Here is an 18508-nt window from a genome sequence, read left to right on the forward strand (position 1 = left end):
CTTTCATAGAGGAGCGAATAAAATCATTTAGTGCCAATACTTGGCTGAGAGCTGAGCATAAATTTATACCATTGTAAAAATTGACCAGGCCAGCCGAACATTTATCTCCAGTTAATATTAGCCCAATAATACCTCAGTTGTCTGTTAGAACTCTACGTATATTACAAGGTAAAGCAACAGAAATAAATGTAACTAATCCCCCTTTGGCCTACCCCTGTTAGATGGAGACGCGGGAACATAGAATGACTTGTAGCCTTCAAGGAAGAAGTCACATTCAACTGACCAGGTCTTCTGGAGACAAATGATCTGATATTGCTTAATGAAACGAATCCAGTTACAATCTCCCATCTTTGAACCCAAACCCGCAATGTTCCAACAGATTACATTGCTGCCATTCCTTACACCCGCAAGAGTCCCTTCATGACCTTCTTCTACCACATGTTCCTTTTCTTGCCCCACACTCTCCTTGCGTCAATCACATGCCTCCACGCCAGAGAGCAAGTCATATCTGTTCCGAGTGTCCACATTAAAACCATTCCCACATTGGATACCAGCATTATGTCTATTCAGTGTTTCCACATTAGGCTCATTGCAACGGTGGCCATTAACATTATACAGATATGATGTCTTAAGTGCCGGTGTTAAGGACTGAGTCTGTCGTCTGAATTTCCTAGGGTCGGAGGGGGCTACATTCAAATGGGCATAAAAATAGCCAAGTGGGCAGAAACAAACACTGTTCGTATTGTATACTAGAGAGGCTGCCCTTAATAGTACTGTTGCCACATGTTGCGGGTGCCTAAAATTTGCGACAATACAATCCCCACTGGTGGTCTTACTAGACGGCCCAATCCAATTCACCCTACGCGTTGATAGGATTTGAACAGAGTATTTAGTTGGAAAACCGCAATTTTTACTCAACCACGCAACTGTTTTGTTTTTTAAAGAATCGTGAGACTCCCCATGAGACTGGGCAGAAAAGTCATCAATAGGCGGAACATTTGTTAAGACCACCACATAGGGAGCACAATCAGGTGGCAAGTTAATATAGCGACTTTTCCTTATATGAATAGATTCAGGCCTACATTCAGACACTACTATGAGTTGTCTATTCTGTTCAGTTACTAATGGTTGAGCAGGAGGCGCAGATTCAATGGCTGATACTTGGTGGCAGATCTGCTGCACATTCTCTCTTCTAGCACTCTGACCCTTGTCTACTGCCTTGGGTGGAACAACTGGGGCGGTGGCCAGATATGCTGACACTAGTCCACCCAGTCTATCCACTTCTAGCGACACAGTGTCCAACTTAGGGGTCAGGGGTCTCAACATCTCTTCCATTTTAGCCTCTATTTTTGCTACTATAGAGCTCACAAGTAGGGTAAATTGATCCGAATGTATGAGCGTACCCCCCTCTTTATTTCCATCCACAGGACAAGGACCATGGATAGGGCCATTGCAAACTGATCGTGGAGGATCAACTCTTTTTTTACTTTGCTTCCCCCCACGTTTAGATTGCAGTTTTCTACAGGATCTCACAGGTCTGGTTACTGGTAGTGCCTGCTCTGAATCCTCCATAGAAGTGTCAGGCAGGACATCAGATGTCTCCCTGTGTACCTGTACTACTGTGGTTATAGTAGCCCGGTCACTTGTGACAATACTATTTTCCAATGTAGTGTCCCCCAGTGGAGGCGAAGCCTCATCATGTAACAGAGGTAGACTCACTCAGCCCAAAGAGGCCCTTCTCTCATTGTTGATTTGGTTCACCTTTTTAACCAAATAGTTATCCATGGTGCCCAGACCAGAAGCAGACTTATCTATTTTAGATTTAGACATAACGCAGACTTAAGCTAACACAGTGAGAGATGTGTGCAATGGGAAGATAAACAGAAAATCCAAGGCACTTTACACAATTAAATAAATATTTTAAACATAACACCGAAGTCTCACGTGAATCAAGCAGATATTGCTCAGTCCCGAACAAAATCAGGGTCTGTGGCCCAGCCCAGTCTCCTCAGGCCTATGAGGGCCACAGAGGGCCCGCCCTTTGCCCGGGCTTAGCCCGGCGCTGCCCGCGTGCGTCCCGTGGGGCAGGAGGCATTCCCTGCAGTTATGGCGCCTCCAGGTGCGTCGATGGCATCACTGCCGCTGTGCTGCGCCAGACCCCCGGGGCAGCTGGAAGTTGTAGTGCCCTCGCTGCGTGGAGCCGTTTCCCTCACGGCGGAGCACGCGGTGCGGGCTAGCAGGTAAGTGCAGTGATGGCCATTTTCCTCACGGCTTGATTACCGCCCCCCAGGAGTGTTCGCGCTCCCTGCAGATTTGGCGCCACCAGCCCCTTTTCTGAATCTTTTTTGGCCACTATAGGTGTGGCAGGGTATACTCAGACATGAGTCCCTTGCTCACTGCACCATCAGGATTCAAGCAAGCCGGGCCGACGACGGCTGAAATGCCAGAAACCGGTCCCTGGTAGCTTGTCTCCTTTCTGGTGAAGAATTGGCTTGGTAGTTTAGTCTGCCTTGTTCCCATGATGCACTGGGCCAGGGACAGACTGATTTGCATATAGCCAGGTTCTGAGCTGGGATGGTGCAGTGAGCTAAATAACGGTGATGGATCAAGCCCTGATCTTTGGACTGGGTAAGAGTGGTCTGCTTAATTCAGACACTCTGTTCATCACCACCCCCTTTTCTGAATCGTTTTTGGCCACTATAGGTGTGGCAGGGTATACTCAAACATGAGTCCCTTGCTCACTGCACCATCAGGATTCAAGCAAGCCGGGCCGACGACGGCTGAAATGCCAGAAACCGGTCCCCGGTAGCTTGTCTCCTTTCTGGTGAAGAATTGGCTTGGTAGTTTAGTCTGCCATGTTCCCATGATGCACTGGCCAGGGACAGACTGATTTGCATATAGCCAGGCTCTGAGCTGGGATGGTGCAGTGAGCTAAATAACGGTGATGGATCAAGCCCTGATCTTTGGACTGGGTAAGAGTGGTCTGCTTAATTCAGACACTCTGTTCATCACCACCCCCTTTTCTGAATCGTTTTTGGCCACTATAGGTGAGGCAGGGTATACTCAGACATGAGTCCCTTGATCACTGCACCATCAGGATTCAAGCAAGCCGGGCCGACGACGGCTGAAATGCCAGAAACCGGTCCCCGGTAGCTTGTCTCCTTTCTGGTGAAGAATTGGCTTGGTAGTTTAGTCTGCCCTGTTCCCATGATGCACTGGGCCAGGGACAGACTGATTTGCATATAGCCAGGTTCTGAGCTGGGATGGTGCAGTGAGCTAAATAACGGTGATGGATCAAGCCCTGATCTTTGGACTGGGTAAGAGTGATCTGCTTAATTCAGACACTCTGTTCATCACCACCCCCCTTTTCTGAATCGTGCAGGCGCGTTGATGGCGTCAGTGCCGCTGCACTGCGCCAGACCCCCGGGGCAGCTGGAAGTTGTAGTGCCCTCGCTGCGTGGAGCCGTTTCCCTCACGGCTGAGCAGGCTGTGCGGGCTAGCAGGTAAGTGCAGTGATGGCCGTTTCCCTCACGACTTGATTACCGGCCCCCAGCTGCAGGTACCTTTCAAGATGCCACCATCTGTCTGATTCCGAAGGATGGCCGTGATCCGAAATTTTGTAAAAATTATCGCCCTATTTCGTTAGCTAATATCGACTATAAACTCTTTGCCAAATTACTTGCTTTACGTTTAGATTCTTACATGCCAGATCTCATTGGTAAAGAACAATGTGGTTTTATTAAAGGACGGTTTACTTCTGATAACTCTCGTCTTTTTCTCAATGTTTTAAATAAGGCTCCCTCTTTGTCAATACCTTTAGCTGCCATTTCCGTCAACACTGAAAAAGCTTTTGACAGAGTAGATTGGTCTTTTTTGTTTATCTCTCTCAAATGGCATGGTTTGGGCCCCAAATTCATTTCTCTTATTTCTTTATTATACTCCTCACCCAAAGCTTCTGTTCTTGTTAATGGCCAACTCTCTTCTTCTTTCTCTCTTCAAAGAGGTGTCCGTCAAGGTTGCCCTCTCTCTCCACTTCTTTTTGTTTTGGCCCTTGAACCTTTTTTGTCCTCCTTTCGCCACAATACTTCTATTTCCGGTTTTCCCTATGGTGAACACCAATTAAAACTTTCAGCGTACGCTGATGACATCCTTTTGTTTATTTTGGATGCTGAATCATCTCTTCCCCCTTTATTGGCCGACTTTGAGGAGTTCTCCCTTGTATCTGATTATAAGATTAACTCAGACAATACAGAAATTCTCCCTTTGACCAAGTTCTGTCTTCCTCATCTTTTTTCTTCCACAATAGCACCAAGATTAAATACCTTGGGATCTGGTTCTCTAATTCTATTTCTTCCTCTGTTAAATTGAATATGTCTGCTGTCCTCTCCCAAATTGACCAGTTATTCTCTACTTGGAATCCTCTTTTTCTTTCTTGGTGGGGTAGACTAGATTCCATTAAGATGATGCTTGCTCCTATTATATTATATACGCTTTCCATGCTATCTGTCCATATTCCGGCCCTGTATTTCAAGCATCTTGATTCTTCTATCTCAAAATTTGTTTGGAAAAACAAGAAATCTAGAATCTCTCTTCTCTCTCTTCGTAGATCTAAGTCGAATGGTGGCGTTAATTTCCCAGACTTCCGTATATACCACAAATCTTTTTCTATCTGTCAAGCTTCAGGCTGGCTCTCATTGGAATCTTCTCCTTTCTCTCCTCTCTGGCTTTCTATAGAGTGTACCTTCCTATCACCTTTTTCCTTTGAGAAGATAGTTCGCTTTTCTTCTAAATCCCCCTATGAATCTTCTCCTTTATTCAAATATGCTTCTTCTCTTCTTCAATCTTTATTCTCCCCTTCAATCATTTCACATGACTCAATTCTGCAACAACCCATTTGGTACAACTCGCTTATTCTTATCAATAAAAGACCTATCTGTTGGACCTCGTGGAGACAAAAGGGTATCATATGGATCCGTCAACTCTTTGATGGTATCACTACTTGCTCGTTTCTGCATTTTCAACTCCAATTTTCTTGCCCTCGTTCCTTCTTACATAAATACACCCTACTTATGGAAACTATTCTTGATCGTTATTACTCTCTTCCTTCCTCAACTTCCATTGTTACTCCTTCTTCTCTTTTGATGTTACTCTCTACTCTTCCTAAAGCGTCTCTTATTTACAAATTATTTTTTTCTCCTAATCCGGATCGTCCCAAATCCAGAGTAGAACTCTCCTGGGAATCTGATCTGGGTTGTATTTTGGCCCATTTCTGTTTGGGCCAAACTCTGGATCAAATCCTTGAAGGTTTCTCGCTCTGCTTCCCTCACACAGTCTTTCTTTTTTCTGTATCATAGATTCTATCTTTCTCCTCTTTCCCTTTCTCGCTTTTCCTCTTCTTTTAACTCTGCCTGTTGGACTTGTAATTCGCCTAATGCTGACCTTTTACACATGTTCTTCTACTCTCCTGCGGTTTATAATCTTTGGAAACAAGTTTGGTCTTGTATCTCCCAGATTTTCTCACTCTCTATTCCATACTCACCTCCTCTTCTTTTTCCAGGCAGTATCTCAGACACACTCACTTTACCCCCACATTCCCGAGGTCTCTTTGACCTTATGCTTGCAGTCGTCTTTCAACCTATCTCCTCCAATTGGAAATCTCTTGCAAATGTCTCCATGCAACATTGGTGGAACTCTTTATGTCACTTTCATAGACTCGATGTTTCCTTCGCTACCTCCTGTAAACCTCCTCGTAATGTTGATCTTTATTGGCTTCCCCTCACTGTATATCTAGATTGTTCAGCTAAAAAAACAAAACCGTTACCTTTCACTTATGAGAATTTTAAACCCCCTTGAATGCTTTTACTCTCTCCTATATGTATATTTCCATAATATTTGCTGCCTCCGTTTATTTATTTACTGCAATGTTTCTCCAAATGTTATACAGATTTTGATGATTGCTTTTATTGTTTTTGTTTTTTACCTGCTCTGTTCTTTTTGTAGTTTTCCTTTATTTTGCATTTCATTTTATTTTCTCCCTTTCCTCTCCTCCCCCCTGCTCTTTCCCCCTTTAAAATTCATAAAATGCTTTTTGCTCTCTAATTTGACACTAGGACTGTTATGATCCTTATTTGACATATATACTTTGCATTCTTTTCCTAATGTCATTTGTTACCTTGATTATTCTAATAAAGCTTTTCAAACATAAACAATTATAACTTCTGATGAAGTCGAATGACTACATATTTCAGGTGCAGAGTTTTTAGAGCTTTCACCTCCAAACACTGCAAACAGTGCCACCTTGTGGAAACTGTGCAGCACTCCAATATCAGGTGTGTCAGCAAGCTTGTCCAGGGGGAGCTAAGACTCGCACTTCCCTTCCCCAACCACTCTGGGTGGGGATGCATGCTGCTATATCTATGTTTCTCGCTATAAAAGCCTTTTTAGGTTTTGCAGGTTTCATTCAGTTTGCAGGCACACCTCCCATTGTCTACAACCACCAGGCCGAAAAAGCCTGTTTTGGACTCTTAAGGCCGACTACAACCCTGGAAAAGTGATGTACATGTATGAGGTGGGAGATGAGGGGCTGGTTCGTACTGTACATCACTGAGGTTGTTCCTTCGGATATTGAATGGGTGCGAGAGATGGCTAGTTCGTTATTCTCTACATCCCCAAGGATGCCCCTTCCGATTTGAAGATTCTGCCCGGAATCCATGTTTCTGGAGGCACAGGGCAGAGGCTAGGAGGAGCGGAGGAGCAGGGCAGGCGCCAGAGGGGCCATTTGGAAGAGCTGGGTGCACACGGGTGAGAAAGGCACTCGAGGACTACACACTCAGAGTCTCCCTGGGATCCGGGCCAGGCCTGGCAGCATGGGCCGCGGAGACGGGTAGGACGCTGCCGGGCTCCCATCCAAGGCCACCCCGCTCTCGATCCCGCAGCCCCTCCTGTCTCCAGCTGGACGTGTAAAGAGGGGGTCAGAGAACCACTTCGACCACCAGGTCAGCTGCCCAACACCGAGGGAGAGGCCACTAAATTCTGGAGAACCACTGGACAAGAGGAAACGAGAAGGCATGTCAACAATGAGGGGGGTAGGGGGTGGGAGAGATAGTGGGAGGATGTTGAAGGGCTGATAATACCAGCAGGTGACCCCGCACAACAGTACTAGCCTCAATGCCGGGAGCCATGAAATGTCACATTCACAAACATTCAAATTCTGCGGTAGGTTTCCACCCAACCCTTTAAATCAATACGTTTTTATGACCCCGGAGGCAAATGAAAACTAATGGGACACTTTTACTCAGTTGCTTGGGGATGTATTAGTGTGTATACAGACCAGAACAATGGTTAAGATGCCAATGCTTGTATCTTGCTAAGCAGTCGCAAAACTGTGTAATAGAGGACAACAAGCGCTTGCCATTTGTCTCTAAGCCCCATCCTTTTCAGACTGGGCGCTTCCTTCCCGTCAGCATAAAAGGTTCCTTATCTTCTTTATGGGGCCATCTGGACCCATAAAGAAGATAAGGAACATTTTACTTCAGCAGTAAGTCAAGGAACCCAATCTGAAAGGGACGGGGCTTAAAGTGAAAGAAGAACATCACTAGGACCTCTTCTCCAATGGCTGGCCACCGTTTAGGAGGCCAGCCAATGGAGAAGAGGGTAGGGTCTTAACCTCGCTAGTGATGTTTCTCTATCTCATTAAATCTCGCCAGCGAGACTGCGCATGTCTGCACAGCCATCGCAGGCTGAGACCTAAAAAGGATTGTGACAAAATAGCTCAGTGACTTGCTGCTAACATCTTATTAAAGAAAAATGCAGTATTACTCGGTATATCTTTTGCTGGGGATAACAAGGAGGGTTCTTTGTTGATGGTCGTTAGCAGCTTACTGTGTATATCCTATAAGCATTAAAATGGAAAATCTAAAATAATATCTTTTGATACCAAGATAAACTTATGAGTACTGAGCACATAAATCAATGTATACAGAACATCATACTGCTTTGTATACAACAGGAGTTCGGCATGTCATGTGATTCTTATAGTATGTTTGCTTCATGAAGACTTTTTTTAATAGAGGTGAATGACAGAGTACTGAGTGCAAAAGGCAAAGGAGGGAATTCAATCACATAACAAGCATTGGTAACGCATCGGGTTTGCCTATGTTATGAATATTAAGCAGTTTCTATCAATCACCTCTTGGGACGAAAGAAAGTGCTCCGTTTCAAGTTTCACGAGAGTAGAGAGGATGTGATGCAGTTGCCAAAGCTGGTGACTCGAGAGCTGTCGATCCCGGTTGACAAAGACCGATTTTTCCAAGATCTACTGATTTGTCAGATTAGTATTTGTGCCTCTACAATTCGATTTTACTGAATAATAATAATTAAAAAAATAAAATCTGTTGGTTTTGCTAGGTTTCCCCATAGACCAGAGGTTTAGAGCCAGTACCACTGAAACATGAGCATGATGGCAGATATTTTCCTTAAGTTAATATTAACAAATGTTTAATCTCATAATCTCTATGTCACACCTAGCACTCTTAGAATCAGACAAAGATTAAAACCACAATACCATGTGGGGTAATTTGTCCCATCAAGGAAAAGGCATTTGTGATGTAAAAAATAAAATCATAATATTTACATCTTCAGCACGTAAACCAGTAACTACACGTTGGCTCAGAGTATGCCCCAAAATAAATAAATATAACCCGCTGCAACATCATAAGGAAAATGGTCTCCGGCCCCGGAGTGAGTAAAACTCGAAAACTCCGAACCGACCAACTCACCTGAAATACTTTACTGTGTAATTTTTTCACAAACTAGTAACCATTGAAATCTGAAAAAGTGGCTACTCACATACATAACCACACGATTACTCCCTGGGAAGTGTTAGACTGTTTAAGTCATGCTGAACTTGTTCTCTTCACTTTGAGCCTAATACTTAGCATGCAGTGAGAAACAAAACACTTTTATATGATGTAAAAAAATCACTTCTTAAAGATGCCTAACATAAATATATGCATGTTGTATTCCAATCTTAAGAGTGTTCCCTTACTGCAGACATTCAAGGCATAAATAGCCATCTGTGGTGACTTACAAGATTTTCCATGGCTTATATTTATGTGTTACCTCTACTTCCTCAAACTCTCTGGGGTGACAATGTATCGTTCATGGTATTCAACATAAAACATAAATGAAATATACAAAAATGACCCTATTCGACCATGGAACAGCTTTAGAGCAAAGACGTCGAAAGGAGTGAATACTATTGTATTCCCTAGATTGTTTGAGTGCTCAGTGGCTCACATTTGTATATCCCATATCAACTGTTTAGAAACACAATCGTATCATTTCATACAGATGCTGTACAGCAAGCAGGGCTGAATGCTGGGCTTGACCACAGACAAATGTTCACTTACCTTACAACCAACCAAGAAGGAGGGGATGATAGCTAATGCCTCTGGCCAAGGTTACAAAATGCATTTCAGAGAAGGGAAACCCATCCCATGTAATGACCTGCGCTGACCTTGCTCCACAGTCAAACTTACATTTGAAATGCTTGACATCCGCCACTTGCTCAAACTTGCAGGAAAGTGAATGTTGGTTCCATGCAGCCATCTGCGGTGGGGAGCTTGTTTACTGAGGAATCTGGATTTACACTTGGATTCAGTTTGTTCTCTCGAGCTCAGCTCTTTCGACCACCAGACATCCATCCCCTTACAAAGATATGTGAAGTGACACCAGCCTAATTAATCCACATCCTTGCGATATGTAAACGCTGTTGCAAACTCTTTGTAACCACACAGAGGAAGGAGGAGCGGCTTAACAGCCGAAGCTGCAGGCTTAGGGACTGATTAAAGGGTTGAAGTCCCTGCCTTGGCTCACCATCATGTCATTCTGGGTAAACTGCTACATCTCCCATGCCTTTAAAAAGTAATTAAACCTCACTCACAAGTAAAGTGCCCTTTGTCCAAGTTCACTCTATACAGATCTTCAAAAAATAATACAAGTCGCCCTTTTGTGGCTAGGTCTCCACTGCATATGAACGCCAAATAAAGCTCAAATCTGCACAATACATATTCAAAGCAGAAGCAATGCTAATTGCAGGATTCCTTACGTTTATGCGTTTTTGACATTTGAAATGATATGCATGTTTCCCAAGTACATATACTATAGAAAGAGCAGCAGTTAAGTGGTTACATTTAATAATTCAGAAGTAGGGGACTTGGGGATGTGATTGTAGCTCACCACTTGATCACAACTGTGTGATTTCATGAAGATATTGTAATGCTACTATAATACTTTTTTTGTGAAAATTTAGCAATTAAGAAGAGGCTGAACAGCAGTATTAAGAACAATATAAACAAAAATTGGTAATGCATCGGTTTCACCTATGGAATGAATAATAAGCTGATTCTATTAATCACCCTCTGGGATGAAGCTCCCTTACAAGTATCAGGAGAGTGGAGAGGATGTGGCACAGTGACCAGAGCTGCTGACTCGAGAGCTGGGGATCCCGGTTCGAGTCTTGGCTGCATAATATCCTGTGATTCTGGGCAAATCATTTAATCTCTCCTGTCATAAATGGCGCTATATAAATTTATATAAATTTGCTGCAAGAGCAAAAAGCAGAAAGAGACGAAACAAATAATAAAAATATAAATCTATCCAAGCGGATCTTAACAGTATTTTGGCTACGGGAAACTGATATGAGAAGCAGACGAGGAACAAGGCTTGCTAAATGCTGGAAAGTATGCTACAGCTAATAGAAATGAGGAAAAGTAAATGGCTTGCACATGAGCCAATGAAAAGCTAGGAAAGAGAGGCGGTGGGTGGTAAGCCCCTATTAAATTTATATGAATACAATATAATTAACAAACATGGTGCAAGTGCTGTGCAGGCGAAACCTAAAACCAAAAACAGAAAAGCATAATCAGGGAATAGAGGTTATGCCAATGTAACATTTATTTCTTGTTTTTAATTCACATGATAAATATAACCCAAAGACCAAAGAAATAGACATAAAGAATCATATTCATGGTCGTGTTCCTAAGAACATTTTGAAGAACTTCACAATGATGAAAGCTAGGTAGCATGAGTCATCCTAGACACCTGTGCTCAACAGTTCCTTGCAATTGCTGAAGAGAAGGTTTTTTAGCATGAATTCTTCTTCCAAATTACTTGATGGAGGACACTGAGAAACTGGGACCTACTATAGTGTATCTTGCAGTTGAGAAGGCTTGAGACCCGTTGGTCAATACAGATGGTGAGATGCTGAGGTCAGAGTTTTGTAGATTGAAAAGCAAGGTACCGGAAAAATGTTGGTCAGGAGTTGATGAGATAGTCAGTAGATGTTTCTGTTGAGAAGGGGATGCAACTGTTGCTGAATATTGTTGGCAAGAGTGTGGTGTTCCTATCGGTCAGTTGTTTGATGAGGGGTATTTTGGTAGTTGTTGATGAGATGGCATGTTAATGATGATGGGAATGATGAGTGACCACAAGAGGTAATTGTTGGTGGGTATTATTTCTGAGAAGAAGAGATGGCAATATTTTGGTAGTGTAGACGAAAGGATAAAGTATTACTTTCTAAGCAATAATGGTGAAACTGTGCAGTGACTGCAGGCAGATATTGATATTGATATTAAGTCAATGATGTTACAGTTGTGTGATTTTGTTGATGCGAATCCACTATGCCTGTCGGTAGGTATTGTCTGTGAGAAGACAAAAGGCTGTCAAACAGTTAACTCTTTAAAAATAATTTCAGCACAGTGTTGCTCAACTGCTCCTTAGATTTTATGTACTAATTTACACTGTGATATGTCCTAAAAATTCTACAACTGCTGTTCTTTTTAATTTAGAAAATATGGAAATAGGGATGGTTTGAGAAAAATCACTCGGAGATTCGTTCTGGTGTTTTGGTTGCTCCTGAGTCAGAAAAGGGAATGTAAAGGCTACAACCTTGTTGCAATTTAGATACTAAAAGCTAATGCCTGTTTATCAAAAATGCATCTTCTTAATATTATAAACTTCTAATTACTATAAACTGTAAAGCTGGACATAGGGTTATAGCAGGGGCTGGATTATTAGTAGGGGTGAGTGGGATGTTCCATTCTACCCATAGACTTGGTGGAATTTTGGCCACTCCATGTTATTTATTTATTTATTTAAAGGTTTTATAGAGCGCGTAGTAACCCTAGAGCATCCCAGCGCTAAGCCATGTTACTCTTTAAAACTCAGGGGCATAGTACCAAGCAATAGCTTTGCTTGGTTATCGTGAAAAAATTATCGGCGAGCTGCGGCGATTTTTATCGCAGATAAACCTTGGTATTACCAAGGTTTATCGCAAATGCGATAAAAAATGGCCGCAATGCATGAATATCGCTGAAAAGTCAGCAATATTCATGCATTAACGAGCCATGTTATTCACCTCCCATTGGATAATAGGGCTAAGAACTGCTCAGGGCAGGTGTTATCTTTTGGAGATATTCGCGCTTAGCGCGAATATCTCCAAAAGTTAATATGAGATAGCGATGTTAGCAACTGTTTCCAGTCGCTAACATCTTGGCACGCCCACTTTGCATGTCATTAGTGATAAATATCACTGACATGTAAAGTGGGGCCCAAGATGGTCGCTATCTCCTACTAGCTGTCGCTATTTGGTGTTAGCGACAGCTAGGTAATAGGGAGATAATTTTATCTCCGCTTTCTTGGCTTTTAAAGCCAAAAAAGCGGAGATAAACCCCCTTGATAATATGCCCCTGAGTTCTGACAAAATTCCACTAGTCGCTGCATGGAGGAATCTTTCTCAGGCAAGGCTCAAGAATATGCAAGCTGGGTAGCGTGAGTGAGGTTTAGTATCTGGTAGCATGATTTTCTAACACACTCGGTCACTGGCGTTTGTGAGTGGTTATGGTCAGAGGCTGCTCAAGTAGATTTGCGGCTGCTCAAGTAGATTTTCTACTTAAACAGCAGTAAAATCAAATCGAATGGCTATGCGCTCCACTGCAACGCATGGTGATATTTGCACTGATTTTCACACAATTGGTGCTAAATTGTAGTGCAAACAGTGTGAGCTGCATAATTCCAGCCCAATGGTAGAATTCTGTGGAATCTCACAGAGTTTTCTGTAACTCGGTGGAATTCCATAAAATGAAGCTCCACGAGTTCTGCCCACCCCTAATAATTGCAAGTCGCAGATTTAGGATCAAGGAAGTATGAATCCAGGCAAACTAACAAAACCATCTCCTGAATGATCACTGTTCCCTGAACCTTCAAGACTAGCAATATACCCAGGTGCGGTAGTTGCATGTATTGTGACTTTATTTGTATCCTGATCACCAATAGGTTCGGGTCCAGATGTTATGACTTGCTCTTCAGTTGTATCAGGCTCACCACTACCTTCGGATTCAGATGTTGTGACTTGCCCTTCTGTAATATCAGGCTCACTACTTTCTTCAGGTTCAGATGTTGTGACTTGCTCTTCTGTCATATCAGGCTCACCTGCAGCTTCAGATTTAGATGTTGTGACTTGCTCTTCTGTATTATCAGGCTCACCACCACTACCTTCCGCTTCAGATGTTGAAATCTGCTCATCTGTTGTATCAGGCTTACCACTGTCTCCAGGTTCAGATGTTGTGGCTTGCTCTTCTATTGTATCAGGTCCGCCTGTGGCTTCAGATTTAGGTGTTGTGACTTGCTCTTCTGTTGTACCAGGCTCACCACTACCTTCTGGTTCAGATGTTGTGACTTGCTCTCCTGTTGTATCAGTCTCACCACTAACTTCGAGTTCAGATGTTGTGACTTGCTCTTCTGTTGTATCAGGCTCACCACTAACTTTGAGTTCAGATGTTGTGACTTGCTCTTCTGTCATATCAGGCTCACCTGCAGCTTCGGATTTAGATGTTGTGACTTGCTCTTCTGTAGTATCAGGCTCACCACCACTACCTTCCGCTTCAGATATTGAAATCTGCTCATCTGTTGTATCAGGCTTACCACTGTCTCCAGGTTCAGATGTTGTGGCTTGCTCTTCTATTGTATCAAGTCCACCTGTGGCTTCAGATTTAGGTGTTGTGACTTTCTCTTCTGTTGTACCAGGCTCACCACTACCTTCAGGTTCAGATGTTGTGACTTGCTCTCCTGTTGTATCAGTCTCACCACTAACTTCGAGTTCAGATGTTGTGACTTGCTCTTCTGTTGTATCAGGCTCACCACTATCTTTGAATTCAGATGTAGTGACATGTTCTTCTGTTGTATCAGGCTCTCCAGGAGCTTTGGATTCAGATGTTGTGACATGTTCGTCTGTTGTATCAGACTCACCTGTAGCTTTGGATTTAGATGCTGTGACTTGCTCTTCTATTGTATCAGGCTCACCACTACCTTCGGGTTCAGATGTTGTGACTTGCTCCTCTGTTGTATCAGGCTCACCACTGCCTCTAGGTTCAGATGTTGTGACATGCTCTTCCACTGCATCAGTCTCACCGCTACCTTTGGGTTCAGATGTTGTGACTTGCCCTTCTGTGGTATCAGGCTCACCACTATCTTCAGGTTCAGATGTATTCAGTTGCTCTTCTATTATATCAGACTCACCTGTAGCTTCGGATTTAGATGTTGTGACTTGTTCTCCTGTTGTATCAGGCTTACCACTACCCTCAAGTTCAGATGTAGTGACTTGTGCTTTTGTTGTATCAGACTCACCAGGATCACCACGACCTTCTAGTTTGGATGTTGTGACTTGCTCTTCTATTATATCAGGCGAACTACTATCATCAGGTTCAGATGTGACTTTCTTTTCTGTTGTATCAGGCCGATCACTATTTTTGGGTTCAAATGTTGTGACATGCTCTTGTGCTGTATCAGGCTCACCAATAGCTTTGGATTTTGATGTTGTAACTTGCTTTTCAGTTGTATCAGTCTCACCACTACCTTTGGGCTCAGATGTTGTGACTTGCTCTTCTGTTGCATCAGGCTCACCACTATCTTCAGGTTCAGATTTATTCACTTGCTCTTCTGTTATATCAGGCTCACCTGTAGCTTCGGATTTAGATGTTGTGACTTGTTCTTCTGTTGTACCAGGCTTACCCCTACCCTCAGGTTCAGATGTAGCGACTTGTGCTTCTGTTGTATCAGGCTCACCAGGCTCACCACTTTTGTTGAGCTCAGATGTTATGACTTGCTCTTCTGTTCTATCAGGCTCACTACTATTTTCTGGTTCAGAGGTGACTCTCTTTTCTGTTGTATCAGGTTCACTTCTACCTTTGGGTTCAGAAGTTGTGACTTGCTCCTCTAGTGTCTCAGGTTCATCACTTATTTTGGGTTCAGATATTGTAGCGGCCGTGGTTGTTAGCTCATGTGTTTCTGGTACTGTTGTAGTCAGCATAGAGGATGCCTGAAATGGGGCTATTGTGGTTGGTTCAGCAGCTAGTGCTGATGTTGTAGTTGGCTTACCTGATGGGTTTGATGTAGTAAATGGCTTCGGTGATGCTTGTTGAGTTGTTGGTGTCACAGTGGAAGGTATGTTCAGTGGTGTTGTTGTAAGCTCAGGCAGTACTGATGATTTGGTGGATGGCACAGATCGTTGGATTGTTGTAATTGTCATTTGTGGTGCTGTTGATGTTTTTGGTCCTGAAGGTGTTGTTGTGATTGCTAATGATGTGGTTGCCTTTGTTGTGGTTACTGGGGTTGTTTTGATAGTAACTGACACTGATGTTGTTGGGGTCAGTGATTCAGTTTTTGGCACCAAAGTACCTGCAAGCCCTGGTGTCGATTTTACAATAGTTCTTTGCTCAGGAAACAGTGTTGCTGTTGTGGTCAGCTTAGGTTGGTGAGATTCTCTAATTGTTGACACAGGTGGAAGTGTTGTGGTTTTTATTGGTGTGGTTGTTATTGGCTTTATTGTTGTGGTTGTTGTTGTCATTGGTTTTGTTGTTGGTACTGGCTCTGTTGTTGTACTTGGTTCTGGCGGAGTTGTTGTTGGCATAGGTGTAGTAGGTATAGGAGTAAGTGGAGTACTGTTTGGATCTGAAAGGCAAAGAGAAAGCTAAAATAAACAAAAGGAATATCTTTGGACCATTGTCATAATAGCAATATATTCTTCATTTCCTCAGCGTTACAAAAGTTGTCCATGAATATGACTGAAAAAAGGTCAACCAAAAATATATTTATTTCAGATTCTGGCCAATGTGAAAGCAGAGCAAATGTGTACAAATGAAACAGACTATTTTTTTGTCACCAAATTTCAAAATGCAAGTAGACCCATTTGCAATTCTAATTAGTATTGCTTGCAACAGAAAGAAAACAATACAAACCTTGGGTTTTAAAACACTCATAGTGGAAATAATCGTTTCATTTCTGTGAATGATCTCTTCCACATGCATTAAAGGAAGCCATCTGCTCACTCTTTTGACAGGTTTACCATAGTGTGGCCTTGAATGTGGAAGTTGGAGCAGGGTAGCAGGTATAAAAAAGGAGAAGGTGCCCCCTTATGTTCAACGGAACTGTGCAGGTCACCAAAGAGTTTTTCTTTTTTAAGAAAAATCTATTGTGACATATATTGTGGCTTTCATGTTTAAGGCTCCTTTAGAATTTGGCAGGCTGATGTTTTTCTACCCATGTAGTGGTGCCTGCCTCCATGACTCCAGTCACGGGACACACTTTTTGCCTTTCGGTTGGGCCCACTTGCACAGCCTTGTTCTCCTACCACTGTCTGCAGTCTCGAATCAGAATTAGAAGAGTAATTGTGCCTTCTCCTGCCATCTGTTGCTCAAGAAATCATTTGGTGCATAAGACACATGTCTGTGCTCTATATCTATAAAGTATAGGTGGGTAGAGAGGCCAAAATTCAATTGCCTTATATAAAGCACATATTGACTTATATTAAGGCTAGCAGTTCAAATAGCAACTATACCTGTTTATGCATTGTAAGAAATTGGGTTATTATTTCAGAGTAGTGAGAGCCTGACTCAAGTTAATAAACAAAATCCTTGTCAGGGTGAACCAAAAAAGTCACAAAATAAACCTGTGCTTAACTCTGTGGTAGTTTGGCACAAAAGTAGTCAGGCTTAACTGAGTGGCAATGTGCAAAGTATGTATGTAGCACTTAAAGGCAAGAAAGTGAAAACACAACAAAAGATAATTCCTGAGTGGGTCTAGACCTCACGCAATGGTGTAGAAAGCAGAGTCTAAAGCTCCTGCCGGTGAACCCCATTCTAGCATCATCCTGCCTTAAAAATGCCATAATTGAATCCCCAACTCCCCTGCTACTCGCATGAAGGCGGGGTACCATTTGGGGAGATTTGATGGTGCAAGCAGTGGCTGAAATCACCGTGGTTGAATGACTTCAAAAGAGGAGTGGGAGGAGCTGTTACTGGCTGCATCAGATCTAGGAGGTACCCTAGAATTAGGGTGAAAAGACATCACGTTTTCCCCATGGCGGTCCCGTTTTTTTCGTGAAGTGTCCCGACACTTTCCTCCAAACTGAATACATTTTTCAGATTTTTGGATAGTGGCTTAGATGAGCACAGAAATTTCCCGGTTTTTGAGTAGTGGCTGAGTACGCACTGGTGTTACAAAGATGTCCGCATGCTCACTTCCCAATACAGGAGATGTTACGGCATGAGGTCACTCCATTTTCGGTTGTTGTGAGAAGGGAAATCCTTGGACTTTTCCGTGCTCATGACGAGCTGAGCTCGTCATGAGGCATGGTGCTCCGGTGCTCATGATGAGCTGAGCTCGTCATGAGCCGTGGAACGCTCACACGAGGGGATAAATCCCCTGCTGTGCTGAACGTTCCACGGGAACGGGTGTGGTCATGACGAGCTGAGCTCGTCATGAGCACACGAGCACTGTGCCTCATGACGAGCTGAGATCATCATGAGCAAGGGGGTGCTGTGCGCGTCCCCCCGCCCCCCAGCACAGCGGGGAAATTACCCCCTCTGCGAGGGTGTTAAAGAGAGATATTTTCTCTTGGGATTTCCGTTCTCTTTCTACAAAGCATCAATGATGTCATAATTAACGGGTCATTGGGGCTCCGGTGTGTCCGAACCGCCAGCATAACCCTGCTCACTGGAGTATGAGGTCACTGCCTGCACCAAGATCGAGCAAGCCACCAGTGTACACTGTAGTCCTACTTCTATGTTTATGACCTGTTCTGGTTTTTAGGTCTCGCGTGAGCCAGTGCATGCGCTGCTCTAGTGAGACATTTAGTAAGTTGGTTTTCAAAGTGCTACCTTACGCTTTTGCTGACCTCAAGCTTGCGGTTACCCGCGTGAGCATGCGCACAGCCGCCATCTGTATTTCCTCCGGCATGGGTCATTAAGTGCATCGCTCGCATCACTTTTACGGCTGCGCAGCCAATGCTTGTTCAAGAGGGCGCTCATGCTCTTCTAGTCCTAACAAATGTTCTATGCTTCTCGGCTTCCTTATTACTTCTGTCTCTAGTATTTTTTCCTGTCACACATCAAACAGAGCCTTGCTGACTGCAGTGACTCGCTCAGGCTTTCGACCGCCTTCAACTTTTCAG

At 43.4% G+C, this 18508-nt stretch overlaps 1 protein-coding gene and 1 pseudogene across 2 annotated transcripts in view; both read right to left on the bottom strand.

The window, feature by feature from the left end:
* Window positions 1–471: 471 nt before the first annotated feature.
* Window positions 472–1830, bottom strand: LOC147733089 (uncharacterized; annotated as a pseudogene).
* Window positions 1831–10934: 9104 nt separating this feature from the next.
* Window positions 10935–18508, bottom strand: part of LOC147733090 (uncharacterized) — a 254289-nt gene continuing 246715 nt past the window's right edge. For both annotated transcript variants that reach the window (XM_086957638.1, XM_086957639.1), the window contains exon 4: window positions 10935–16008. In XM_086957638.1, coding sequence (XP_086813764.1) covers window positions 13196–16008 — 2813 coding nt within the window. In that variant the 3' untranslated portion in view covers window positions 10935–13195. The remainder of the gene's footprint in view (window positions 16009–18508) is intronic.

This window comes from Lissotriton vulgaris, chromosome 2_1 (genome assembly GCF_964263255.1).
Source record: "Lissotriton vulgaris chromosome 2_1, aLisVul1.2, whole genome shotgun sequence".
In the NCBI taxonomy this organism is placed as follows: Eukaryota; Metazoa; Chordata; class Amphibia; order Caudata; family Salamandridae; genus Lissotriton; species Lissotriton vulgaris.